Source organism: Lagopus muta, chromosome Z (assembly GCF_023343835.1).
Source record: "Lagopus muta isolate bLagMut1 chromosome Z, bLagMut1 primary, whole genome shotgun sequence".
NCBI classification, from domain to species: domain Eukaryota; kingdom Metazoa; phylum Chordata; class Aves; order Galliformes; family Phasianidae; genus Lagopus; species Lagopus muta.
This window is the reverse complement of record NC_064472.1, coordinates 13,875,811-13,889,479: the sequence shown is the minus strand read 5'-3', so window position 1 is coordinate 13,889,479 and position 13,669 is coordinate 13,875,811. Positions and strand designations below refer to the sequence as shown.

General features: G+C 42.0%; 2 protein-coding genes and 1 non-coding gene across 4 annotated transcripts in view; 2 read left to right on the top strand and 1 right to left on the bottom strand.

The window, feature by feature from the left end:
* Positions 1-13,669, bottom strand: part of GHR (growth hormone receptor) — a 996,322-nt gene that overhangs the window by 641,822 nt on the left and 340,831 nt on the right. The window lies entirely within an intron of this gene.
* Positions 7,223-9,812, top strand: RPL37 (ribosomal protein L37). The gene is made up of 4 exons (XM_048930926.1): positions 7,223-7,331; positions 8,000-8,135; positions 8,378-8,462; positions 9,590-9,812. Exons 1-4 carry the CDS (start codon positions 7,329-7,331, stop codon positions 9,657-9,659), a joined length of 294 nt encoding a protein of 97 aa, XP_048786883.1. The 5' UTR covers positions 7,223-7,328; the 3' UTR covers positions 9,660-9,812.
* On the top strand, positions 9,424-9,503 carry LOC125687439 (small nucleolar RNA SNORD72). The gene has a single exon (XR_007374069.1). It is a non-coding gene; the product is annotated as a small nucleolar RNA SNORD72 (small nucleolar RNA).

Sequence of the window (13,669 nt, the reverse complement as noted above, 5' to 3'; positions counted from 1 at the left end):
ATGAAACAGATAAGCTTTTTGATATAATTTTTATATTTAAAAAGGAAAAAAGAAAGAAAACATTGCTAGTACTGCTTAATGTGTACCATCCTTGTGTATGTGAATACACTGAGATACATACACATGACTGAGTGATGTTTGCTTTTCTTTTGTTCAATAATGAATCTTTTCAGATTAAAGTCCTTTAGAAAAACTCTGCAAATGAAAGCCAGAGACCTGCATTATTCTGGCAAATGACAGATGTTTAAAATGCATGCATGTCAGTGAAAGGCAAGTTTATAAGATAGAGGCTACAGGTTTTATTTGACTAACCAGAATAGTGGGAAAAAGCAGTCAACATATGAACACTAAAGTTTTTTCTTCCAAGCATAAAACTGATAAAAAGCATTTGTCTGAAATCATGACACTCGGAGAAGCTGGAGGTACAGTCATGCCTTTACTCTTACAGATCTCTTATAAAATGGCAGCATTAAAGAAATACAGCTGGAAGGGATGCCAGAAGTTCATCTAGCGTATCCGCCACACCACTACAAACACTTGCCCAGCCTTTTCTCAAAAACTACAGAGCCATCTGTGGAAAAATTAAATCCAGTGCTTTGCAACCTGTGGTGGTACAAAAGATTTCCCAGTAACTGAAACATCTCCTGCTGCAGTGTCAGGGGAGAACAATCAAAAGCTGAACCTTTCAATCTAGAATGTGATGCAAGTTACAACTCTGGACTATGGGGGCTCAGAGGCAACTTTCAGCAGATCTCCAGTAAAATTCTGTACTATGCTTGTATGTGTACGTATGTCCAGAAAAAAAATACTGCAAGATTTTAAGTTATTATCCAGAAAAAGTTTGTTCTGTGTAGCATTATTTTGATCATCATCATAATATTTAACAGCTATTAACTTGTAAAGGAGCTTGTAGCTTTCTGTGCATGTCTTCTGACAACTCAACCCATATCCTGGTCTCTTTGTCCAATGCTAAAGATTAGTAATTAAAAAAATATAATATTGCTTTTCTAATGCAACTTGCTTATATAAGCACTGCACATGAGCACTATTGAAGGGATGGCACGTCACATGTCACCAGCACAATGCACTTCATGCCATGACGGCTGATGGAATGGCTGTGTACATTTTTAATTCAGTATTGAGAAAAACACTTGGGGAGCCACTTTTTTTTTTTTTTTTTTAATTAATAAATTCTGGTATTTATTTCAGCATGCCATTTTCTGCTGTTGTTTTTTTTTATTGTGTGTGTGTGGTAAAGAAGAGTCTGGATACATGGAAATAGTTCATAGTTGTAATAAACAGACTCATTCTGGAGGCAACAATATAAAATGTATTTAATACATTTCATATAAGCTCTGTCATGCAAAGCCTTCTGATAATTTTGATAATTTATATTCACTATATTTTAACAAGTAATTTCGTAAGCTAGTGGCAGCTGTGTAATTTTCTTGTACCCATTTTCATTTTAAATAGAAATAAAGCCATTTGCATTAATCATTAGTTTCTTAGCAGGATGCAACTGCCTTTTTCATAACCATTGTTATTTGTTCATATTTTCTGCTACTATCATAGAGATTTAAGGACTGGATAAATAACAGTTCTTTTAATTTATTAACCTAATTCACTGTTCAGCGGTCGGAAGTTTTAGTTGAACTATACTACCATCCTGTGGTGAACAGTGTTTCTCGCTCAAATTCAAACAAACTAATATTTTCAAACTCAAGTATCTGGATATCATACAAATGAAGGTGTGTTTCCAAACCAGACACCCTTCCCAAGACAGCTATTATATATACGTATATAATATATATAATAGATAACAGATATTTAGGGTAGCTTCTTCCATACTAATTCCAGCAAGAAATCCAAGGTGATATGCAGAAAGAAAGGCATATAAACTGACCCTTATTAAAATGCTGTCCTTGAATTATTCAGTTCTCCTTCAGCCTCCCTGAGACACTGTAAGCATGGTTAAAGTCTTCATTGCCCAACAGAATCTAAAAGCATTTCTCTGGTCCAAGGGACTTGCCTGTATTTCTGAAGATGATATCAAGCACTTGCTATCTAGCACTTGGCTTCTGGCAATGTCATCAATGACACAGACAGTAGGGTCGAGTTCACCCTCAGGACCTAGACAGCATTCAACAGTGAGCCCAGATGAACCTCATGAGGTTCAACAAATCCAAGTGCAAGGTCTTGCACCTGGGTTGAGGCAACCCTCATTACCAATACAAGCTGGGGGCTGAAAGGACTAAGTGCAGATCTGCAAAAAAAAAAGACGTGGGAGTACTGGTGGATGGAAAGTTGGACATGAGGCAGTAATGTGCTCTCGCAGCCCAGAAAGCCAACCGTATCCTGGGCTGCATCAAAAGAAGCACAGCCAGCAGGGTGAATGAGGTGATGATCCTGCCCCTTTACTCTGCGCTGGTAAAGTCTCACCTGGAGTACTGCATCCAGATGTGGAGTCCTCAGTACAGGAGAGATATAAACTTGTTGGAGTGCATCCAGAGGAGGGCCACAAAAATGATTCATTGAATGGAACACCTCTCCTACAAGGACAATCTGAGAGAGCTGGGGCTGTTCAGCCTGGAGAAGATTGCAAGGAGACCAGATAGCAGTCTTTCAGTATCAAAAGGGGAGCTACAGGAAAGAAGGGGACAAACTCTTTAGCAGGGTCCGTGGTGACAGAACAAGGGAAAAGGGTTTCAAGCACAAAGAGGGTATATTTAGGTTAGATAGAAGAAAACTTTTACAGTGAAAGTGGTGAGGCACTGCCCAGAGATGTGATTGATGCTCCGTCCCTGAAGACTTTCAAGGTGAGGCTGGATCAGGCCCGGGGAAACCTGATCTACCTATGGATATCCCTGTTCACTGCAGGGGAGTTGGACTAGATGACCTTTAAAAGTCCCTTCCAACTATGATTCTATGATATGTCATGCATCAACCTTTGCTTTTTCAATCCCCTGTAGTCCTGCCATTTGTGCACAGGACATGCTATACATACATAACTAAGTGATGCCATATGATGATATTTGACAGCAGCTGTTGGTCTTGCATTTGCCACACAGAAGTTCTTTCAGCAAATTTCAGCAAAACTGCTCTGTTTTGGAACAAACTTTTGGCTTGCCTGGGCTGCATGAGTGAAAAGGAATTGACTTGGGCCACATCTATGAGGTTATTCCAAAAGTAATGCCTTGTATTTATTTCCATGGAAACTACAAAAGATACAAAGAGCACAAGAACACTGGTTGAGCAAATTCTCAGTTGCAAAATGCTATTTTTGCCCACATGGTCACCACCATTAGTTCAGTATTTTTGCTAGTGATGAACAAGAGCCTGCATTACACGCTTGTAAAAATCTGGACCAGAGGACATGACCTACTGTTGTTGTCCCGCTGAAACACACCACTCACTACCTCACATCCACTGGCTTACTTTAAACACTGCTTAGTCTCAAAAAACATTCATTAAGTGTTGATGAATGTCAGTGGGTGATATCTTTTTCTCATGGAGGAATTTGATAACGCACCTTTGCTTCATGTGCACTTCCATGTCAGATGCCATTTTGTCAGACTGCCCCTCTGTTGTCATCTGCCACACAGCAACAAAATATAATGGAATACTGGTGGGAAGGTTCAACCTTTACCACCAAACCACTAAGATCTGCCCCTGATGCTGTGGGCCAATGTAATAAAATAGGAGGCATTACTTTCAGAGCAGCCCTCATTAAATATATTAAAAAGTTAGCATATATAAGTAACAACAATTATTTTAATTTTAATGCTTCTATTAACCTGTATAAAAAAGAGATCAAACTCCATAAACTTATTTGCCATAACTTGAGCTGGCACCGCACTGCACCCCATGCCCTGGTTTCAGCCCAGATGGGTTCATAGCGCACCGCTGTGTGGTTGGAGCTGAGGGGCCGGGCCAGGCTGCCCTGTGGGAACAGCTGCTGCCATGATGGTGTGGAGCAGGGGGTGGCTGCAGTGCGAGCTGTACTGGGCTGCATATGGCCTGCAGGTCAGGGGTTGGACATGCCTGTGCTAGGTAACAGCATAACACCAAACCTGTGCAAAGCAAATGTCACTGAAGTGGGTGCTGCTCCTCCACTTTCCCAGAAAAGTGATAGGGCAAAGAAGTCAGGAAGGTTTAAGGATAGGAACCATAGAATCATAGAATTATAGAGTCATAGAATGGCTTGGGGTGGAAGGATCATAAGGATCATAAACTTCAAAACCCCCTACCACAGGCAGAGTTGCCAATCACTAAATCAGGTAATAGACCAGGTTGCCCAGGGCCCCATCCAGCCTAGCCTTGAACACATTCAGTGATGAGGCATCCACAACTTCTCTTGGCAACCTGTTCCAGTGCCTCATCACCCTCTGAATAAAGAATTTCCTCCTAATATCTAACCTAAATATCACTTCTTATAGTTTTAAACTTGCTCTATCAACCATCTATCCATGTCAAAAGCCTTCAGGGTCCCTTCTGTTTACAATCTGCCTTTAAGTATTGGAAGGTTGCAATGAAGTCTCCCCGGAACCTTCTCTCTTCCAGACTGAACAAGCCCAGCTACCTCAACCTGTCTTCATAGAAGAGGTGCATCAGCCCTTATATCATCCTCACAGCTGTCCTCTGGACCTGCTCAAACAGCTCCACATCTTTCTTGTGTTGGGGACACTAGACCTGGACACAATAATCCAGATGGGGTCTCATGACAGCTGAGTGGGGGGAGGAGGGAATGATCACCTTCCTCTCCCTGCTGGCCACCCCTCTTTTGATGCAGCCCAGCATACTGTTGGCCTTCTGGGCCACAAGCACAGGCTGCTGGTTCATGTTAACTTTTTCAAATACCTGGATCCTAACATCCTTCTCTGCAGCGCTGCTCTCAAGTTCTTCTCCTAGTCTGTACACATATCTGGGATTGATCTGACCCAAGTTCAACACTTTGCACTTGGACTTGATGAACCACATTAGGCTCATATGGGCCAACCTTTCAAGTTTGTCATTCCCTTTACGTGGCATCCCTTCCTTCTGTTGTATGAATTACACTATACAGTGGTGCCATCTGCAAAATTTGCTGAGGGAGTACTCAAACCCATCACCTACGTCACTGATAAAAATGTTTAAGAGTACCAGGCCCCTGGGGGACACTGCTTGTCACCACATCCATCTAGACATAGAGCTGCTGACCAGCACAACACTCTGGCTGTGACCTTCCAACAAATTCCTTATCCATCGAAACTTATCTTGTGAACCCATATCTCTCCAATGTAGACATAAGGATGTGGTATGGGACCATGTCAAAGGCCTTACAGTAGTCCAGGAACACAACATCAGTTGCCTTTCCTCTGTCCACTGATATTGTCACTCCATTGTGGAAGACCACCAGATCAGGCTGAGGAAGAGGACCTTATGTACTGAGGGATAAAAGGAAAAATGAGTGGGCATCTCCACTGTTATAACTGGCTTTGGTTTTTCATCCCTAACCAAATCAGGTGGGCTGCAGAATATGGTGTTATAACAGGGATACATAGAAAGGCTCCTGCTTCTGCAGTATCCAATAAGCCCCTAGCTAGATGGGTGCTATGATCACATTATGTGCCAACATTGCTCCAACACTGACTGGGTGCCAGGTGCTGCACGGAAGCAGCACTGGGACACATGCTGCAGTGACAGACTGCCATTTCCTGCATCAGAAAGACAGCTCTGAAATCCAGATCTTCTGTGTCTCTTGGAACACCTACTGTCCCACTGGATAAGAGTGAATTGGCCAGTGCTAAATTTAGGCTGGTACCACTTGGCAGCTATTATTATATGAGCCCATGGTTTTAAGCAGGCCTCAGCTCTCTAGCCGCAGTATACACAGTCCTCAACTGCAACTCAGATGGAGCTTGAGAGCTGCTGGGTGGTGCTGGGTTAGCCACAGACTTGTTCACTCCCCACCATGTACATTTCCATTGTTCCTGAACACTGACTGCATGGTGATAGCAGAAGTCCTTATCTCCTGGCAGGTTTGAAAACATTTAAATGAACTTGATTATTTTTATCCTACAGTGGATGAGAATAATTATTTGGTAGCATATCCTTGCAGGACACCAAACTAGCACACTTCTTTGGGAGGCTGTTGCCATGGCATCTATCCAGCCTCTTCTCAGCATCCTCATTTTCTGAGATTAAGAGAAAAGAGGAAAGGAGGTACCAGTTAAAAGATGCACAGCAAGGTTGCTGTGTCTGTACAACGTATTCACAATGTTTGAGCTAGTTGGTATTTTTTCTTTGTATGGTATTTATTTCATCCATGGGAAACTGTTTTCCCTCCCCTCCCCTTCTCCCTTCTTTCTCTTTTCTTCTCTTTTCTCAAAGAAAATAGATTCTTTAAAAATATTTCCATTCTGTTAGGGCAAAGGTCATCTTACCTATGTTTAGCCATCTATGTACCTTGCCTAAGGGGGCTGTCTAGGCTCCTGTTAGGAGAAGGGCTCTTCCCAATAACAATTTGTGTAGCCCACTTTGGATCCCTCATATAAGGTGAGACAACTTCCCTTTGGAAATGTTTATCTCTCCCCTTTAACTACAGGCAGAACATGGACAGACTAGATGCCAAGACTTTCAGGTAAAATTGGTGATGCAAGGTGAATGTAGACTTCGCCTTCAGTTTTATTCTGGGGGCAGAAACTGCTAAAATGAAAGAGCTGGGCAAGTGACCTGGGCCACTTTCTAAGGTGCAATTTTCTACAGACTGTAAGTGTGCTGGAGGTGTACAGTAGGCTAGCATGTAAGAATTTATGTGGCGTATCTATGCTAGAATCTATTTTGCCTCAGTGATTGCTTTGGACAATTGACAGGTTGCTGTGGGATGTGGTGGACAGCAGTGGGGTCTCTGTTTATGGCTGTTCTTTTGATGTGTACTGCAACCACAACGTCCCGGGTGCAAACTGTGAGAAGAGCTCTCTGCGAGCGTATCAATTAGATCCTACAGCCTGGCATGAGCTGCAGCTGACCGCGCGGAACACAGAACAGCTCACTCTGTGAGTAACACAGCTTTATCGAGATACTATTTTCTTTACCAGCAATGTAGGATTACAGACAACTGCACCCCACCCTCTGCTCCCCGGCAGCCGCGGCACGGCGCGGCAGCACAACACAAGCACCAATGCCAGGCGGCCGCACCGCATACATACAGCACAGGGAACCAACCCGAGCTCGCGGAAGGCACTTCCGCTCCGCCACGCCGAGCCCCGCCGCGCACCCGGAAGCAGTTGTGGGGGTTATAGCGGAAGCGGGGCGGGGCTCGGCCTCTTTGGTGCTGGCGGCCGGCGAAGATGGTGAGTGTGGTGCTGCTGGCGCGGGCATCGGCCGACATCCGCCACAGGGACGGGCCCTGGCGGCCGGCGGGCCTCGTGTGGTGCTCGGAATGGCCCCGTGCACTGTTGCAGCCGGGCCTGGTGGCAGGATGGCTCCGCGGGGCGGCGGCTGCTGTGCCGAGGCCTGGGAGCCTGGTGGCGGGCGCGGCGCTGGGCCCGGGCCCGGTCTCGCTGCGGAGAGCGAACGCGGGGCGTCTCCTCAAGCGGGAGTTACGGGGCTGCGCTGTCTGCAAGGGGCTTCTCAGTGATGTGGATCCGAGCGGGCCGGGGCTAGCTTAGAGGGGAATCGGCAATGATCGGTGGCGAGCGTATGTCTGACGTTACTGATGGAATTACCTTTATTCGGGAAGAAATTTAACATTAGTGAGTTTGGGGGCAGCTTTGATGGTAACTGCTGGGTAGTTTCGTTCAGCGGCAGGTGGGGGACAGGGCTGGATAGCAAAGAGATATGTAAAGAGCTGATCTTTAAAAATGGAGGAGGCCTACAGGTATTGGCCTACAGGGTTGGTGCCTGAGTGTAGCGTGCCACCATCATGTTTATTGGTTTTAAAGAACAGAGCTCGTGTTTTTTTTTTTTTTTTAAAGCTTATTCCTTCTGGTATGTTCAAGTGTCTTGAATTGTTTTTCAGACAAAGGGTACATCATCCTTTGGTAAGCGACGGAATAAGACACATACCTTGTGTCGTCGATGTGGGTCCAAGGCATACCACCTGCAGAAGTCTACCTGTGGGAAATGTGGATACCCTGCCAAGCGTAAGAGAAAGTGTAAGTAAGGAAGTTCTGACTGACTTGAGTTTAAATGCTTGTGTTTCTTTGTTTTCGGGATGTCAGGTTATTTTCAGACTAGGGAAGAATAATTTGGTGTTTGATGCCTTTTTGAAAATAAATTAGCTGTCTGTAGTGTTACTGTGTAAAAGTTAATCTTGTTTAAAACTTTTTTGTACTTCTGTTAGTGAATAGTTGTGTAGTTGTGCAGATCAGCATTAACAGTAATTTATATATTCCAGACAACTGGAGCGCAAAGGCTAAAAGACGCAACACCACTGGTACTGGTCGCATGAGGCACCTGAAAAAGGTGTACCGTCGCTTCAGGTATGATGTGTCATTGTTAATTAGTGTAACATGATATCTTGTGTATTCACCTGATTATAAAGTCAGTCACCCAGAGTAGACACGTTTGTTTAGAACACTGAGAATAGTGTGATCTTCTAAAATATGCTGTGATATAAAGGATGCACAGCATGTTGCTTTGAGGTTGAAAAGCTTGCTGTTAGTAACACACAGGTTGCATAAGAAGCTCTGATGTTTCTTTTAAATATGAATGGTACAGAACACAGGGTATGGTAATAAAATGGCTGCACTTGAAAGAGATTAGTGCTTTGTTTGCCATTGCCTGTATTTGTAAGTCACTTAAGTTGCTGGTTGCACTCTAGTGTGGACTTTTGTAGCAGAATTCACAAAATGTGTTCCAATCCCCCTACTTATGCACACACACACAAATTACCTATTTTTCTGTTACTTAGAGCTCAATTAGCAGTAAGTAGCTGTTCATCAGATTTTGTGTTACAGGTTTCTAGAAGTCAGTGTGAAGCTTTGAGCTGTTCTTACAGGATACTGTAGGGATGGGTACTATACTACAGTATGGGTACTATACTGTGAAATTACCTAATTTAAGTTCTGGAGCTGGGTATAGTTGAAGGATCCTTTGTATGGGTTTTTTCTTTTAATTATCAGTTTTCCCCAGTTGCAGCCAGAAAATACTTTGTTGTGCAGCTGCAACCCCCATTCCCCTAAGAGTGGCTGAAATATCTGTGTTGCATAGAATAGCAAGCTTAAAACTGACTCTTTTGTCACTACTGTTCTAGTTTTTTTAAGAGCATAGAGAATTTCTGTAAGAAAATTTCTGCAAGAAATTGCTGAGCTACCTAAACAATGGGGTGCCTTCAGTAGATGTACTGTATCTGAGTTTTACTGGTTACTAAAATTTTTCTATTTGAAAATGTCAAACTTACTTTTTCAGAAGAGAGAGAAAACAATACCGTGTATTCCAAACAGCTTGTCAATGATGTTTCTTAATAAAATGTCTGAACATATGAACTTCATAGTGATTTCAGTGCATTACTGAGATAAGCTGAAAAAAAGCGTATTACTTAGTATATAAAACAGCCTTGAGGAAGTACCCACTTTTCAGCACATGGTAACTGTATTATTACTTGCAGGAATGGATTCCGTGAGGGAACCACACCGAAGCCGAAGAGAGCAGCTGTTGCAGCATCCAGCTCATCATAAAGACTCATCTATTTGCTAAAATAAATGGTCTTATTCATAAAATGTCACCTTTTATATATGTACTTCAGTGAAAAAGGGGATATCTGAAAATATGTATGCTTATACAGTTTTCAGTCATACGAAAAGATACATTAAAATTAATTCTTTGCTTGACTCCTCATTTGATAGCATCTTTACGTTGGAAACAGTCATTATCTCTGCGATGCATTTAAAAAGAGGCTTTTATGGGTTATTTGAGAAATTCCACTTGCAAGAGAAATTGAATGCTGGCTGTGGGCTTGTTCCTAAGTTTTTCTGGGTAATTCACAGACACAGCAAATGGTAACACGGAGAATTCGTCTCAAATCCAGTAATATGGCTAATGGCTTTAAGTGCTGTTCTGAGATGCAGTAGTTTCAGATGGATGCCCAGAGTTAGCCACATTGTTCGTTATTTTGTGACTCTGAAAGGCCAACTAAAGTATTACTTATTCACTGGGTCACTGCTTCTTGGGGTAGGGTGGGGGAAATTACTCCAAGGGCTGTATTGCCTGGAAAAAAAGAAGAAAACTATCCAAACCATGTTGGAAAATCAATGTGAAGGGAAAAATAGGTAAGTTAAGCTGAATGTGAACAAGTAAATCAAATGATAGGTAGTAAGATACAGATGAGAGTAGGCCACATGTAAGTATGTCTGAATTACAGACTGATACCTGATGAGCTTAGATATTACACTGTGTTTCTGGGTCCTTGCTGGCTTTAAAACTGACTTAAAATAATAGAGGATGGTGATCCTACAACGGATGATTTTCAGGTACCTTGAAAAGGAAATTAGGGTAAGGTGGGAAGGAACCTGATACTTGCTTTAAGCTTCTGAAACTGCTTGTAGTTCTTTTGGTTTCATCATTAATTTCTGTTCTGAAGCAGCGTTAGGTTTGCTAAATTTCTAATTGTTCTTAAAATTATTGATGAGAGGCAGGTATTAAGTTCCAACATTTGGGTTATGGTAAGCGTTCAGAAAAGTTCAGGTAGCTCAGCAGTACTAATGTCACAACTGGCCTAGAAGAATGAACTGGCCTTTGCTGAATGTAGACTCTCAGGTACTCACTTCCTACTGTTTCTCCTAAGTGCTGAAAACTGAAAATGCCTTGGTGATTTCTTTTGTGTACGAATAATCTCTTGTAAAGTTGGTAAAATAATCCTAGCTCAGGAGTTACTAGAATTGAGCCTTTGTACTGTGCTCTTTAGAACATTATGTGTAGAACTAACTTAGATCCGTGACTGTTGCTTCCCTCTGACTGATAGATCAAGCACAGGTAATCCAAGAGACTATTAGACCATGTAGTCTAAATTACATGAAAAATTATCAAATTTCATATTGATTGAAGCAAGAATTCTGTTTCCAGGCAACAGCCGATCTTTTTATTTAAATTAAAAGTTTCTCAAAGTCAGTGTTCCAATGTCTAGCTCTAGAAGTAACAGTACCAGAATTTAAAAAGAAAGAGAGGTCCTTGCCAGCTTGACAATGAGGGTCAGAGTTCTGAGTATCCATCTTTTATGGAGGAATTCTGCCTAGTGCCATGGAGCAGTATTTCATCTGTGTTGATTCCTCTGATAAATCAAAAGTATAAGACCTGACAATCTGACACAGCTATTGAAGGTGTAGTGAGCCACAGTTAACAGACAACTAATTAGAAAATTAAACCCAGAGTTTTAATTGTACAGTAGAGTGACTTTGTTTATATGTTGCAGTTAATAAAAGCTAATACCCTAAAGATAATTTTGCCTTTTAATATTGTACTTCCTGCAAAAACACATAAATATTAGCACCTATTTTAGCTCATTTTCATGTGTGCACTGGCAAGGGTGTTTTGACTTTTGTCAGTGTGAGGTTGTTGCCCCCACAACAGGAACAGCTGTAGATGTGTCTACAATTAGTATGCTACCGTGTAGTACTAATTTCATTTTATGTAGAAGCTGAAATCTAATTCTCTGTTGTATTAAGTGTGGAGACTGGTCTAGCTGTTTTTGGAACAGTGACAGAAGGAAACAAAATCCACTAGATTTAGGAGCCTACTGGAAAAGGTGGCTCTAACATACAGGATCTATGAGAAAAAAGTTGGGGAGAAGTTAATCACGTTTTCCTTAAGAATTTACATGAATAGTGTGCTTTGACTCATGACAATGATTTTAAGACCTAGCAGAAAGTTTTCCACAGGCAGCTTCACTACTACTCTAGATTCTTAACCTTCGCTTTTGTATTAAAACTTGATACGGAGTCCTGCAAATGCAGTAATTTTCCTATAGTATTACAGATTACCACAAGCTGTACATTGGATACTATACAGATTTCAAGCACCTAGATCCTGATTACATAATCTAGGTCACCTTGTTTTGTAACTACAAAAATTTTACAGGAAGATGAAGGAAAAAAATGAAGGAGCAAAACTCAAATGTGGATTCCTACTTGAAATGTATTTTCCCAACAGATAATAGCTGAAGAACCAAGCAGACTAAATTGTTAGCAGGCTCCACTTGTATTTTGTTTTTACTAAAAATGAGCTCTTGTTTGTAATAACATGGGAAAATGAAAAGAGCACAGCCTTCTTACTGTTAGGAACTAAGGCCTGTAGCGCTCTGAATTTTCTTCAGAATTTGAAATGTAATCAATCACTGGCATTCTGTAAATAACTAAGGAACACTTAGAGAAGTTATTTTAGCTATTTTATCAAATATCTGCATTCCTACCATGCACTTCTCTCACATCCAAGAAATACTGGTAGACTATTTCAGGTTTTTTGCTCCAATATTTGCAGCTGCCACCTGTTTCACATGCAACTGAGCAGCATTAAACTCTCGCAGTCAAACATTTGTTTTCATTACATGCTTGTTTTTTGTATCTCTTAAGCTTTTATCAACTATTCATAGTTCTCTCATGGTTTCTTTCCTGTGAGTTTCTCAGATGAGAGCCTACTAACTGGCCTTCTGTTAAAATGTTTTCAAAATACAATGTCTATCCCTGATACTCTTCTGCTGCTGGAGTAGGAGGTAATGGTGGTGAATAAAATATCATACAGTAAAAAGGTGGTAAGTTTATATAAATCAACATCAAATACCTTGTAATGTTAGCACTTTCAAGCTGAGGCCTCATTAGATTATGGAATTGATATTCAAGTAAACTAGTGCTATGCTTGTGCTTGCTAATAGTTCAGTGGCTGTGCTTCAGTGAGGCGGGAGAAAGCATTTCATTTGCTGTCACTCACTTAGTCTGGTTGGGGTCTGGCAGTAACATTCCCCTTGAGTCAGTGATCTTCCCAGGACAAATAACTGCCCAGTTATCACAGAAAGGCTTAGGTCTTTAAGACTATCTAGTTCTAACCCTTCCATGGGCAGGGTTGCCACCCAGCATGTCAGGCTGCCCAGGGTTCCGTTGAACCTGGGCTTGAATGCCTTCAGAGATGGGCCATTCACAACTTCTTTTGGTAATGTGTGCCAGTGCCTTGCCACGTTTAACCCTAAATTTCCCACCATTTAAAGGCCTTCCCCTTATCCTATCACTATTAGATAATTGCTCTCCCTTCTACTTGCAAGCTTCTTTTAAGTACTGCAAGACTGCAATGAGATCTCCCCAGGGCTCCTCTTTTCCTGGCTGAAGAAACCCAACTCCCTCAGTGTCTTCATAGGAGAGGTTCTCCAGCTCTCTCACCATCTTTGTGGCCCTCCTCTGGACCACAGTATGGACAACCTAATTGATGCTCTTCTTCTAATTCCATCTGAAGGCATGGTAGGAAAACAATTTGAAAATAATGTTTGCAGGCAAGAATAGCTGTTGGTCTGTGGTATGTAAAAAGTGCATCAAGGCAGAGCAGCAGGCAGGTGGACTCTCAGGGCCAGAAGCACCACTGCACTGACCGTAAATGAGTGGGTAAGGCAGTTCTGTTTCCATCTCAGGAAGGTCCCACTCACCTATTCCCATTGGAATTCTGCTGGCTCTGGATTTGGCCCAGGTGAAGGGAAATGGGTGAGAAAAAC